The 12,916-nt window shown below is 49.0% G+C and overlaps 1 protein-coding gene across 1 annotated transcript; it reads left to right on the top strand.

The window, feature by feature from the left end:
- Positions 1-3,713: 3,713 nt before the first annotated feature.
- Positions 3,714-11,773, top strand: LOC118522699 (uteroferrin-associated basic protein 2-like). Its single transcript, XM_036071909.2, has 5 exons — positions 3,714-3,788; positions 5,968-6,635; positions 7,683-7,950; positions 9,529-9,676; positions 11,493-11,773. Exons 2-5 carry the CDS (start codon positions 5,990-5,992, stop codon positions 11,700-11,702), a joined length of 1,272 nt encoding a protein of 423 aa, XP_035927802.1. The 5' UTR covers positions 3,714-3,788; positions 5,968-5,989; the 3' UTR covers positions 11,703-11,773.
- Positions 11,774-12,916: the final 1,143 nt, after the last annotated feature.

The raw sequence follows: 12,916 nt of genomic DNA, 5'->3' as shown, positions 1-12,916 counted from the left end.
GTTCAGGTGAACTGAGCTGAGGCTGGGGCCACAAGTGCGACCTGCTTCGTGGCGATTACAATCCAGAGAGGAGGAGGGGAAGATATTGTTAGTGTGACACTTCAACACGACCCTGCACCAAATTTCAGGACTGGCAACCGAAGCTATTGATGTGGTCGAAAGCACTCACCGGGTCTCCAGCACCGGGACGGTCCCCCGAGGGCAGGGCGGTCACCCCAACTGGTGTCATTGCCCTCCGGGGGAATGGTGATGCCCCTGTGCCAAGGCAGGCAGAAGCTGCCTTCCTGGTCCGGAAGCCCAGCTCCACCATCGCATAACCGTGTGACCTTCAGTGCCTTAGGGAAACTCTTTGTGCTGCTCTCTCCTCCTCGGAAAAACTCACAGCTCCTGCGTCACGGATTGTCCTGGGAGTAAACACACAGAAAGTGCTTAGGACAATGCCCTGCAAACTGTTGGCGCCCTGTAAATGTTAACCATAATGCCATTGTGTTTCTTGTTATTCATATCGGAAACCTTTCCCAAAAAAGGTGTTCCTTTCTAGCTCATTTCCCAGCTAAGAGCTGGGAAGAAAACGCAGGCATTCAGGCAGAATGCTCCCCACCCCCCACGCTGCCCCCTGAAGCATCTCTCACGCTGCGCGGCCAACTCCTCTGTCCCACTCAGATCTCAGAACCGTCTGCGAATGGAGGCCCCCTTTTTGTTCCTTGGGGTGTGCCTGATCTCTGACCAACACACCCCCTGCCCATCAGCCCGTTTGATCCCCTGCAAAATATGTTCAGAGGCCTAGCTTTAAAATTACACACCACAGTGCCTGTTTATTCATAATTGTCAAAAAGTAAAATCTCCTTGTGCCAGGGCACTTAAAATAGGATGCTGATGTTGCGATTCTTGATAACTAATACAATTACCATATAGCATTACACACTTATAAAGTCAAGAGGCAGCATTTAAAGAAGTTTTAAAAGCCCCTACCTATAAAACTTTGTCCACTGCCCATTTAGTCCAGAGTCTATTACCAAAGAGAGATCTCTGGTCAGGGAGCTCTGGGTTAGGAGCATGGCTGTGGTGTCAGGTGGACGTGGGTCTGAGTCCCAGCTCTGCTCCCCACTAACTGTGTGACTGTGGATAAGTTACTGAACCTCTCTGAGCCTGGATCCGCACCTCTAAAATGGGGCCAGTAATAATAGTACCTGCCCGGCGCGACTGTTGTGAGAGGGTTAAGTGAGATGCTGCAGATCAAGGGTGCAACACAGAGCCCAATGTATGGCGCTGTTACTGATGCTCACCTCCAGGTGCACGGGACCCCAGGCCCACCATCTTTCCAACAAAGCTTGCTGCCACTGCTCATCTTTTTTTTTTTTTTTTAACAGCTTTATCGAGCTAATAATTTGCATGCTATAAAATCCACCCATTGTCCGTGTATAATTCCATGGTTTTTAGTAAATTCAGCCCAGTTTTAGAACACTTCCAATACCAAAACCTGTCCTCAAGCCCATTTGCAGTCTGTCCTAGCACCTTCTCTCAGCCCCAGGCAACTGCTGATCTGCCTTCTCTCTCTAAAAATTTACCTTTTCTGGACCTCTCCCAGAAACAGAATCCAACAGTATGCAGTCTTGTGAGCGGCTTCCCCGTCTCACTATAACACTGTCCATGCTATCGCACGTATCGCTGTTCTGCTTTCCAACCCACGATGAATGAGGATTCCAGTTTCTCCGTGTCCTTGCCAACACTTGGTATTTTCTGTCTTATTATAACCTTTCTAACAGGTGTGTGATGTTAAGTCACTGTGGGTTTAATTTGCTTTTCCAGGTGTTTATTGGCCATTCATATTTGTCCTCTTTGGTGAAATGTTGGTTAGAGTCTTCTGCCCATTTTTAAATTGAGTTTCTTGTCTTATTATTATTATTGATTTGCTATGAAGTCTTTGGCTGCTGAAGTCAGTATCTGGGGATACTCAAAGGCTGTTTTTATTGACTTCTTTTCTCCTGAGTAGGGGTCATGCTTTCTGGTTTCTTTGCACATCTCGTGATTTTTTTCTTGAGTGCTGGACATTTTAGAAAATATGTTATAGTAACTCTGGATTCTGAATCTTCCCTCCTGGGGGTTTTTGGGTTTGTGTGTTTATGTAGTAATTTGCCTAGACTGAATCTATAAAACATGTTTCCCCTGCAACTTCTGGCCACTGGTGTTTCTTGTTTTTCTTTTCCTTATTTAATGTATAAGCCTGCCTCCTAGAGGTCACCCTTGTGATTGTATTGCTTATTGTTCAGCCACATATTGATCAGAAACGGTGTTCAAACACATTGAGCCAATAAAGCTTCCACTTGCCTATGATCGATCTGTATGTGGGCTGATGAGTCCGTTCAAACCTCAGGCAATTCTCAAGTACCACCCAGATTTGTCTTTCCAGTCTTCTCTCTTGCTTCTCCATGGACCAGGGAGGTGTGTGGAGCTTGCACCTGTTCCAGTCTCTGTTGTACACATGCAGAGCCCCCCCTCCACCTCGGATATGCAGAAGGCTCATCAGGCCCCCTGGAGCTGCCACACCTCTTGGGACTCCCTGTTTAATCTCCTGCTACTCCACTGGCTTATTTATTGCCCCAAACACAACCACAGACTAGCGGAACCACTGCCCCCCCCACACACAATGTGTGCCCCCCTGCACACACATACTGCTGGCCACTGAGATTGTCACTTGAACAGACAACACTCCAAATCAGGTGAGTTGGCTCTGCTCTGGTTCGACCACCCACCAGCAGAGCCGGGTTGGGAGGAAGCAGCCCCAGACAAAAATGTCACAGACTCTGTGCTTCCCCAAAGTTTAGTACTTCTCATGAATGAATGCTTCTCTGTTTGTCATAGGCCTTTGGTAGATTACTAGAGCACAGAAATGGTTGTTTTTGACAATTGTGTCTAGCTTCTTAGTTGCTACTAAGGAAAGGATTTGTCAGTGATTTCTCTCCATCATGCCAGTAGTAAATTCCTTCTAGATTTGGAATCACCCTACATCTATAGTCTTGACCCTTCTCACAAGTGCCAGGCATCTTCACCATCCCACCCTACCATCCAGAATTCCCTCTTCAGACTTCCGTGAGGATGTGTAGACTCCTGCCTATCTTTTTAAGACCTAGATGAAAGGTACCCACCCTCTCCTGATGGTCCCAGGTCATTCCCTGGGTCCTTCTCTTCCCCACCATCCAGAATTCCCTCTTCAGACTTCCGTGAGGATGTGTAGACTCCTGCCTATCTTTTTAAGACCTAGATGAAAGGTACCCACCCTCTCCTGATGGTCCCAGGTCATTCCCTGGGTCCTTCTCTTCCCTTGCACAGCTCCTTCCTGAGAATGTGTACTCTTCCTGACTAGTCACATGGGCCCCACAATCTTTTTACATGTGTGTTTCTCCTTCTAAACCAAGAGTTCCTTGGGGCCAGGGGTTCTCTTCAAGTGGGAGCCAGGCCTTAAGCATCTTGTTAGTCCAGTACTAAGCCAGAGCATGGCTCTCAGGAGGGGTTAAGTGGATGTTTGCCAAACCCTGCCTGAGCAAATTCCTGACCAGTAACACAAATGGCACCGTAACCATTACTTTGCTCATTGTCTCACTGGGGACTGATGCGCAAAGAAAAATAACATAAATGATTCAGTTGTTGTTTGCTTTGGACAGTATTTGAACATGATCTGTCGGTCGTTAATATTAACTCAGGTTTATCCACATCGCTACCCCCGCGGCAGTATAAATAAGGCATGGACAGATACAAAGAGCTCGTGGCAACCGCAGCTCCTCTGGAAGGTAAGTCACCTTTCTCTAGGAGACAGAACTGGTTCCATGGAGTGTGTGTTTCATTGTTCCTTTTTGCCATGTTTCAGGTAGTATTTGCCTTAGGGAAGATGATGGAAAATCCAGTGTGATAAGCGTGTGTGTGTGTATTTTCTGGAATCTCTTCCATACGCTAATTTCCCCACCCCATGGCCCCCTCCCCCTCATGCCCCCCTCAACCACAGTGCCCTACACCCCTTACTGCCCCTTCCCCCACTCAGACGAGGCAGATGGAGGGGGCAGGGAAGGAGGGGGGCTGCTGGGGGAATGACAGGGGTGGGGCAGTGGGAGGCAGGGCGGTGGCTGGGCGTGCTGGAGGGGACAATGAGGGCATGGGGCAGGCTGCTCAGGGCCAGGAGTCTGGTTGACAGGAACCAGGGTCTTTAGAGCTTCTCTGTCACCTGAAGAATTTGTACTCCATCTCTTCGAAGCTCATGGGGAGCCAGGAAGAGGAAATGACGATTATGCTTTGGGGAACCCACCTTGGCTGCAAAGTGGCTGGAAGGGTCAGTGGGGGGCAAGACTGGGAACTGAGAGATGCTATTTTAGTCAGCTTGGGCTGCCATAACAAAATCCCACAGACTGGGGGGCTTAGAAAACAGACATTTATTTTCTCACAGCTCTGGAAGCTGGAAGACTGAGGTCGGGGTGCCAACACGGTTGGGTTCTGGTGAGAGCCGTCTCCCTGGTCTTCTGGCAATGTCCTCATGTGACCTCATCTTTGTGGGTACAGGCACAGGGTCAAGGACAGGGGAGAGCCAATGCTCTGGTGTCTCTTCCTACATGGGCACTAACCTATGACCATATATAAGGGACCCTCATGACCTTGTCTGACCCTAATTCCTTCCCATAGGCCCTCCCTTCAGACACCATTACATGTGGGAGTAGGGCTTCAACATAGGAATTTTGAGGGACATAAACCTTCATCCACAGCAGATGCTATTTCGGTAGCCATGACAAGAGATGCCATGGTGATGGATCACCAGACACATGCAGAGGAGCGGACCCTGTGCCCAGAGCTGTGTCAGGAACTGTAGGAAAACCAGGCAGGAAGACAGGGCCCTGCCCTAAAGAGGTTGAACTGAACACAAACTCAGGGCATAGTTCACATCTTTTCCCTTCCCATTGGGGGTGCCAGAAATCCCACCATTAGAGCACTTTTCAGATTGCAGGCCTGACTTCTAGTCCCAGTCAATCGTGGGGGGCACATCCAGGGGAAGAGAGAGGTTTTCCCCCCAACAATGGGATGGGGCAGTAGCTGTGAGGACCGGGAGGGCCCACAGGAGGTGGCCAGGGTCACCTGAGACAACTTTGCCAGGCCCTCCATTCAGCTCATGACCCAGTCACCTGAGCACCACTTGGGCTTCCTTTCAGAAATCACACCTGGCCGCCCTGAAGCCAGATCTGGTCTCCATCTGAGCTAGATAGTGTTAGCAAGTGCTTTTGACAAGATTGAATTTTTCATGCAAAAATCTAGGTTTCCAGCTTCTTCAGAAACATAAAAAAAAAAAAAAAAAACTGGGCACCACTGACCCAGCACTCCCACACAGTGAACATAGCTGGGCTGAGTAGCACCTGCCTGCCTCTGACCTGGGCATGCCTCTCCCTTTGCCACAGTCCCCAGTGGTCCTTATTACATGATGCTTGCTGGCCTTGTCTGTGTGTATTTCTGGCCAGATCTCTATAACATTTCAATCTGCACTCCCTGCTTTATCCCTCTCCTTGCCTTCCCTTTCCATACTTTTCAGGACTTTGTTATGAGCCCTGTATTTAAAAAAAAAAAGAAAGAGCAGAAAAAAGAAAAGACAGAGAGAGAGAGAGACAGAGAATTCCCAGTGTAGAGTGCTGCTCAAAATCATAGAATGTCATAGTGACAAGAGGTGCTAGGACCAGGCTGGAGAAGTGACTTGCATTAGGACCCACTTGTAGCACAGGCCAGAGGCAGAATTGGATCCCTTGTCATCAGGTCATTTATCTTTAATTTGCCTAAAGTCACATTCCAAAACACTTTAGCCTTTCCTCATTAGCCTTAGGTAGCATCCTCCAATCAAGGACTAAGAGTAACCCCCAGCTCCCAGGTAATAATGGGCCTTTTCTCAAGCCCCTTAGCATCGAGAACATGTTCCATGGAATGTTCCTTCCTTCCAATTAGAGCTCCCTGGATTGCTGCAGAAATGTCCCACAGGAAAATGCACCTGGCTCTCTCTCTGGTCCTCATCCTCTGTGGCCTTCTTAATAGCATCTGCTGTGAGATGAAACAAAGATCCAAATGGAATATTTACCCAGTCTCATCATGGAAAATTTCACCCGTCCGCCACAAGATAGAAGCTGGCAATAAGGATTTCGCCCACAAATTGTTCAAAACCCTGTTAATGGAGCATCCCAGAAAGAATATCATCTTCTCCCCTCTGAGTATCTCTGCCTCCTTGACCATGCTTTCCCTGGGGACCAGATCCACAACACTCACTAACCTCCTCGAGGGCCTTGGATTTGACCTCAAAGTCATGAAGGTGTGGGACGTGCACCATGGCTTCCAGAGTGTCGTCCAGATGCTGAAGCAGCTGAGTAGGGAGGGGCACCTGAAGCACAGGGACATGCTCTTTATCGATAGCAACAGGAAGATCAACACCCTGTTTCTGTGGGACATAGAGGGGATATATGACGTGAAGGCCCAGATGATTGACTTTCGAGATGTAAAACACACCAAGAAGCAAATCAACCACTTTGTGGCTGAAAAAATGCACAAGGGAACCAAGAGATTCATCACCTCTCTGAACCCTCATACCTTCCTGTTTCTTATAAATTACGTTTTCTTCAAAGGTAAGGTTTATCAAGTGCATGAATTCCTGTTTAGGTAACCTTTGCCCTTGTGTTTCCTGAAAAATCTCAGTCAGAAAAAAACCTAGTTTTTGTGATTCTATCCCATGTCCCATAGGCCAGTAGAATCAAAACTTTTAATTTGCTTTTATTTCATTGTGCTATCTAACATTTGTTTTAAAGATTTTATTTATTTATTTCACAGAGAAAGAGACAGACAGTAGCAGAGGGAGAGAGAGAAGCAGACTCCAGACTGAGCAGGGAGCCCGATGCGGGGCTCGATCCCAGGACCCTGGGATCATGACCTGAGCTGAAGGCAGACGCTTAATGACTAAGCCACCCAGGCGCCCCAATTATCTAGCATTTTTAAGTGTTTCTGTTCCCAACCCTTTCAGTCATATCGTTGGCCAAACTTAAGATATTTTGGAGTAAAATGGAGTAACTCTTGATGGCAGAAGAGGATTCTGCGCAGGAGTGAGTGTGCACCCATGTGCACGCAAGTGTATGTTCTTCTGATGAAAATTCTCCCTCCTTGAATACGTTAAACAATTTTAAGCAGATTTCTTTGTCATAAGACTTCTCAGAACTCTTTTTTAAATTATCTTATCTTATTTAAATTCAACTAATTTACACATAGTTTCAGTTGTAGAGCTCAGTTATTCATCAGTTGCCTATCGGAACTCTTAATCCACTAAAATGCGGTGGGAATTTTCAAAGAAGGGGTGTTGTGGTCATTGTTTCCCAGATTATTTGACAACATAATCCTTTCTTGGTGTTATAGTTCCAGAGGCAGGCAGTATTTTAGGAAAAATCTTTTGAAGAATATAGATTTAAAGAAATCCTATGGTGAATATTTTCAAAACTCGTGTGTTTGCTTTTTTTCCTTTGCACCCATCTGGGATTTTAAATATTCTGTTCACTGAGGTCCAGGTATCGCTGGAGGGAGGCTGCTCCCTTCTCAAGCCCCTCACCTCTGGGGTCCCCAGACATGTGGGTGCTGATGCCTTCTCCAACAGGTCTCTTTGAGTTTCTCCTTTCTGATTCTCCTAGGCATTTGGAAAATGTCTTTTCATACCAACCTCATGCACAAGGAGGACTTCTTTGTGGATGAGCGCACCACAGTGCAGGTGGACATGATGTGGAAGAAGGAACACATGACTTATAGCCGATCGGAGAAGCTGTTTGCTACAATGGTTAAAATTCCTTTCATTGGAAACATGTCCATAGTCCTTGTGCTCCCAGATGTAGGACAGCCCGACTGTACTGTAAAAGAGATGGTTGTTCAAAGAGCTACACTTCTGAAATCCAGTGGCATGAGGTATGCTACTCTGGAGGGACATTCTAGATTCACATTGAAATTTTGCTCAGATCTCACTTCCTCTGTACAAAAGTCTTATTTCAGGGAAATTGAGTACTTGCTTATTTCCTAGCATATTTGTGGAAAATGAAAGAAGCCAAGCAGGAAAAATGATAGCCTGGCTTCCATTATCAGCTGGATGCCCCTTCAACTGTCTAAATGATGGTTCTTTTTGTAACATGTATCAAAAACCCACTCCATACAAGCTCAAGGGGGTAAAGAAAGGTATGTATTAGAAAGATGCACCTAAGAGGATAAACGCAGCCTGGTGTCACAAGGGATTGGATAGGGGACCGCAACATCATTGGGAACTCCATCTCCCTGATGTCATTTGTCCTTGCTCCTCACCTCTCTGACTCAGCAAACCAGCTGGTTTACTCACCCAACACATATATCCTGAGCATCGATTCCGTGCCAGACACTGCTCAGTGCTGGGAATACAAAGGCTAGCCAACACGTCTCTGTCATTGTGAGATTTCCAGTCCGGTGGGAGAGGCAGTAAGTCAACTAATAAACGTATAAATTCAAATTGCAGTAAAACTATGGAAAAAATGAGTAGGTGATAGAATAGAGGATTCAGAAGTAGAGTATTAATTGGGGATCTTAATTAGGTATGATGCTCAGGGAAGGATCCTAAGAGGTAAATTTCCAACTGAGTCCATTGTGGACAGACTTGGCTCTCTTCCACTCAAGCAAATGCTCCACTTGATACTGAACCTAATATGTTTCTGTTCCAATGACATGTTCCTGGAAGGGAGTATTGGATTGATCCAGCTTAGTTATGGTATCCACCACGGTCCAATCAAATATGGGCAAATTACATAATGAAAGCATGATTTCCAATGGCTCACTGATCTTGGCGAGGGCAGGGGCAGTCTTTAGGCAGTAAACGTGTAGACTGGGGAAAAAAATCTCCAAATAGTGTTCACCCCATGCCATGTAGGAGCACCAGCTACTGCCCATGTAGCATATCCGTGGTTGAGGACCACAGCGGAGCGTGTCGGCCGTCATCTGCCACAGCCGTACTTCACACAATGTCATGGTTGGGACAGGGGGTACCCCAATAGAAGACCCCAACTGAGTAGGTTATGACCCATTCAGAAGCTTAATATCACATGAACACAGGTGAAGATATATTGGGTTGTGAACCACATGACCTGCTGGGTAGGGGGAGGGCACTAGGCACTAGATCTCCTGCACTGTATTTTGGATCACCACTCAATTAAATCCCTGCTTATAGCTGGAGGGTTGGAGGGACTCAGGGCTGGATCCCCTGCCCTGACCCTCATCTTCTCTTGGTTGGGGAGACTATGAGGGGCATAGCTTGAATAGTAAGGTGTATTTTAGGCACGTGCGTGGTCTGGAAATGCACAGCTGCCGCTGATGCTCCAGCACCATTAACCTCTCCCCACACCAGCACCCATGCCTCATCCTTTCTTAACTCTCCCTTGGAAGAGGCCTAAAAGCAAAAACAAGGTGCTTCCCCTGGACCTGGGAGAGAGACATGTTCAGCTTCCTTGCGGTTTTCACTCCTAACAGATGGGTGCACTTAATTATGCCCAAGTTCAAGATCTCCTCCAAGATAGACTTAAAAAAAGTGCTTCCCAAAATGGGCATCAGCAATGTGTTTACTACAGCAGCAGACTTCTCAGGCATCACAGAGGAGGATTTCCCAGCTATTTTTGAGGTGAGTAGAGCAATTTCTAGAGTTTCTGTTTTATCCACAACAGTTCTGAATGAAAAACAATTAAAAAAATAGTTATAAATATTATCTGCCCTGGTCCATTGGCTTTTGAGATTCTTTGGTCATTCAGGCATTCATAAGCAATTGCATCAAGCGCTTTTGGAGGCTCTGGGGATAAAGTCGTAAACGAGCCAAAGTCCTACCATCATAGATGTTCCATTCTCCTGATAGGGTCAGACAGGGGACATACCAACGAATAGATATGTCCCACGTCAGCCAGTGATACGTTCTCTGAAGGCAGGAAAGGCAGAAACCGAACAGCATGCTGGGGTGCAGTGGGCTGGCTTGCGGGGGGGCTGGCCAGGAAAGTTGTCGGGCTGGGTTTTCCTTCATGCAGAGGCCTGAAGAAGGAAAGAAAAGAGCAAGGGAGCACATCGAGAGGATGCATGTTCAAGTGCATCCCGAGGGGGATGTGGGCTTGACATCCTCGAAGAACCCCAAGGAGGCCCACACAGTTAGCATGGTGCATGAGACCGAGACAGGTGGCCGGTGAGGTCAGAAAAGAGGCAGCGTGGGCCACATGGGTCTGCAGGTCCTGCACAGGCCCGGGGGTTGTTCTGATGGACATGGGAGACCACCGAGGCTGACACGAACTGACGTGTGTTCTATGAAAGCGACGCTCTGCGGTGTGCAGGAAGCATGGCCCATAACCCAGATGAGGCATAAACGCGGTTTGACGGGGTGTTGGTGGGAGCGTTAGCGGTGGTGAGGAGACCCTGTGTGACTTTTGAAGACAGAGCTGGGGTGCAGGGAAGGAAGTGTCAGAGAGGGCAGCTCTGTAGTTGGAGCCTGGCCCACGCTGGAGCCAGCCCCAGATAGGAAAGACGGAGGGGCCGCGGGGGGTGTGGATGAGCAAGCAGGGACTGCTCTGCCGACTGGAGATGCCTGCAAGACATCCAGATGCCTGCCATGGAGCATTTGTGGGCACAAGGGGCTGCCTCTAATTACTCCACCAAGGCCATAGACCGGCTGGCTGCTTGGTGGCCACCCCGTAACACACTGCCCAGGACGAGCCTAGTGATCATAATCCCTCATCACGGTGCAGCACTTGATAGATTACAAAGCAATTTTTCAGGGTTCTCTCACCTGATTCTCCCAAAGACCTTGGGGAGGAGACAGTGTCTGTTCTCTAACTGAGGGAGGAGCGAGCTGTCACTCACAGAGGACACCGGATGGAGTTCCCAGGGCCGGGCCCCGGCTGGGATGCAGTTTTTCTGGGGTCACAGGTTTCCCTACTCACAGAATCCCCTGGATGAGCACACACTGAGTGCGGGAGGGCCGGGCTGGGGCTCAGGGATGCCGTGCCCCTCACCGCACAAGAGCCCGGTCCCCAGGGGCCTGGCACAGCTTCCTGCAGATCAGAGCGGGGACAAGCTCTTCCACATGGACGGAAAAATTTCCGTGCTGGGATGGAGACAGGAAAAACCAGCCCCTTCCCTCCCTCCCTTTCTCTCTACCACCACATCCTTCTTGAAAGCATTTGAGAGGCCCACCCTCAGTGATTCTATAGGATCTTTTCCTAAGCCTTCAGACCACTCAGGTTTGCTCTGAGTTCTAGTCCCCTTTCCTCTCATTTAAACACCTAAACTCCTTGAACTTTCTGCCTGCACTGGGGGAGATGGAGCTCGGTAGTTAGTGTGGACCCTGTCCTGAGGCATCTGGGTCCGACAGCTGAGAGCCTCAGGTGATTCTCCAGGAATGGGAGCCAGCGTTCCCCCCGACCATGCCCAGAGCTGAGACAAGACCTGTTTCTCCCCAGGCGATACATGAAGCCACAATGGAGGTGAGTGAGGAAGGCAAGATGGACACCCCCGAGGACATGGACTCGAGCAACGCCATCCCCTGGCGTACACACGCAGCAGCCCCCTTGGTCGTGAAATTCAACAGACCCTTCTTCCTGTTTGTGGAGGATTGGATGACTCAACGAGCAATCCTCATGGGCAAAGTCTTCAACCCCATAGCTGAGTAGAGATGGGGCCGGGCTCTGCGGAGCTGGAACTCAGCAGCTCCTGAATAAAGTGAATAAAATTCACTGCTATTGAATCAACAGAAGCTGAGTCTGAGACATGTGGGCTGAGAATGGAGTTGGGGCGGGTCATTGCTGGTCTTCTGTCCTGGGAACAGGGCAGGATAAGGAGAGGTGGGGGGCCTGCTGGGGACACTTGGCAGGTGTACCGTCTGTCCTGAAAAAGGATGGATATATGCAGGGAAGCAATTCTGAGAGGCGTGAGCAGGATGTGAGGGTCTCTTCGGGGGGGGGGCTGTCTTATTGGCCTCGCTTCCTGCCCAGCTGGTAGTCAGAGCCTGTCGGCTCATCTACACAACAAGTGTAACTCCGCCAGGCAGCCCTGGGCAGGAAGCTGGGTGGGCAGAGGCAGGGTCCCACCACAGAGAGGAGCACCCACAAACACCTCAGTGGGCCTCTGTGTGTCCACCCAGCTCCAAGGGGAAATAGGAGGGTACCTACGAAGGCAGAGACCCCCAAATATTTTGGCAGCAACTTCTGTGTCCAGACCCCTTATGAGAAAGTTATTATTGCCCCCATGGGATAAGAGGGAACATGGACGAGGTTTGAAGAGCCAGGAGGATGGTCATGCACAGAATGGGAGGTGTGTGTGTATGTAGGAAAGGCTGGGACTCCACCTTGGAATCACACCAGCTCATTGCCAGAGTCAGGATAAAGCCTATCTTGGCCTCCCCCACTAAGGCACCACACGCTGGGGCACTGAGGTTTAGGGTCGCACAGCTCCTCGGGACACTTGGGCAGCCGGGCTTTGCTCAGCCTACAGCACTTTCATGGATCACTGCTCACTCTCCTTTAGCATGTGGGACACCAGGCTCCCACCATCCTCCATGCTCACCCTTCAACATACTGGGCATTAGGACTGAACAGTATCCATGAGTGCCCTTCAGCATGAGGGACGCTACGCTCTGGCTGTCCTCCATTGGACACCATCTACTCCATGGGACACGAGGCCCTCAGCGCACCCTCTCTGCTTTTGCCGTGGATCTGCTTGGACATGAAACACGCACAAGTGGGGATCTCCAGGCCTTCCTCCATCTGCTTATGCTGTGGACACCACTTCCTCCGCATTTTCTAGAACAGACTACCTTGTTGCTCATCTCTCAGGGGAGCGTCTTGTGCGAGGGTCTAGCACAGAATCCAAAATGTGAGACTCCCAG

The sequence above is a fragment of the Halichoerus grypus genome, chromosome 8 (genome assembly GCF_964656455.1).
Source record: "Halichoerus grypus chromosome 8, mHalGry1.hap1.1, whole genome shotgun sequence".
Taxonomy (NCBI): Eukaryota; Metazoa; Chordata; class Mammalia; order Carnivora; family Phocidae; genus Halichoerus; species Halichoerus grypus.
This window is presented reverse-complemented; position numbering and strand designations above follow the sequence as displayed.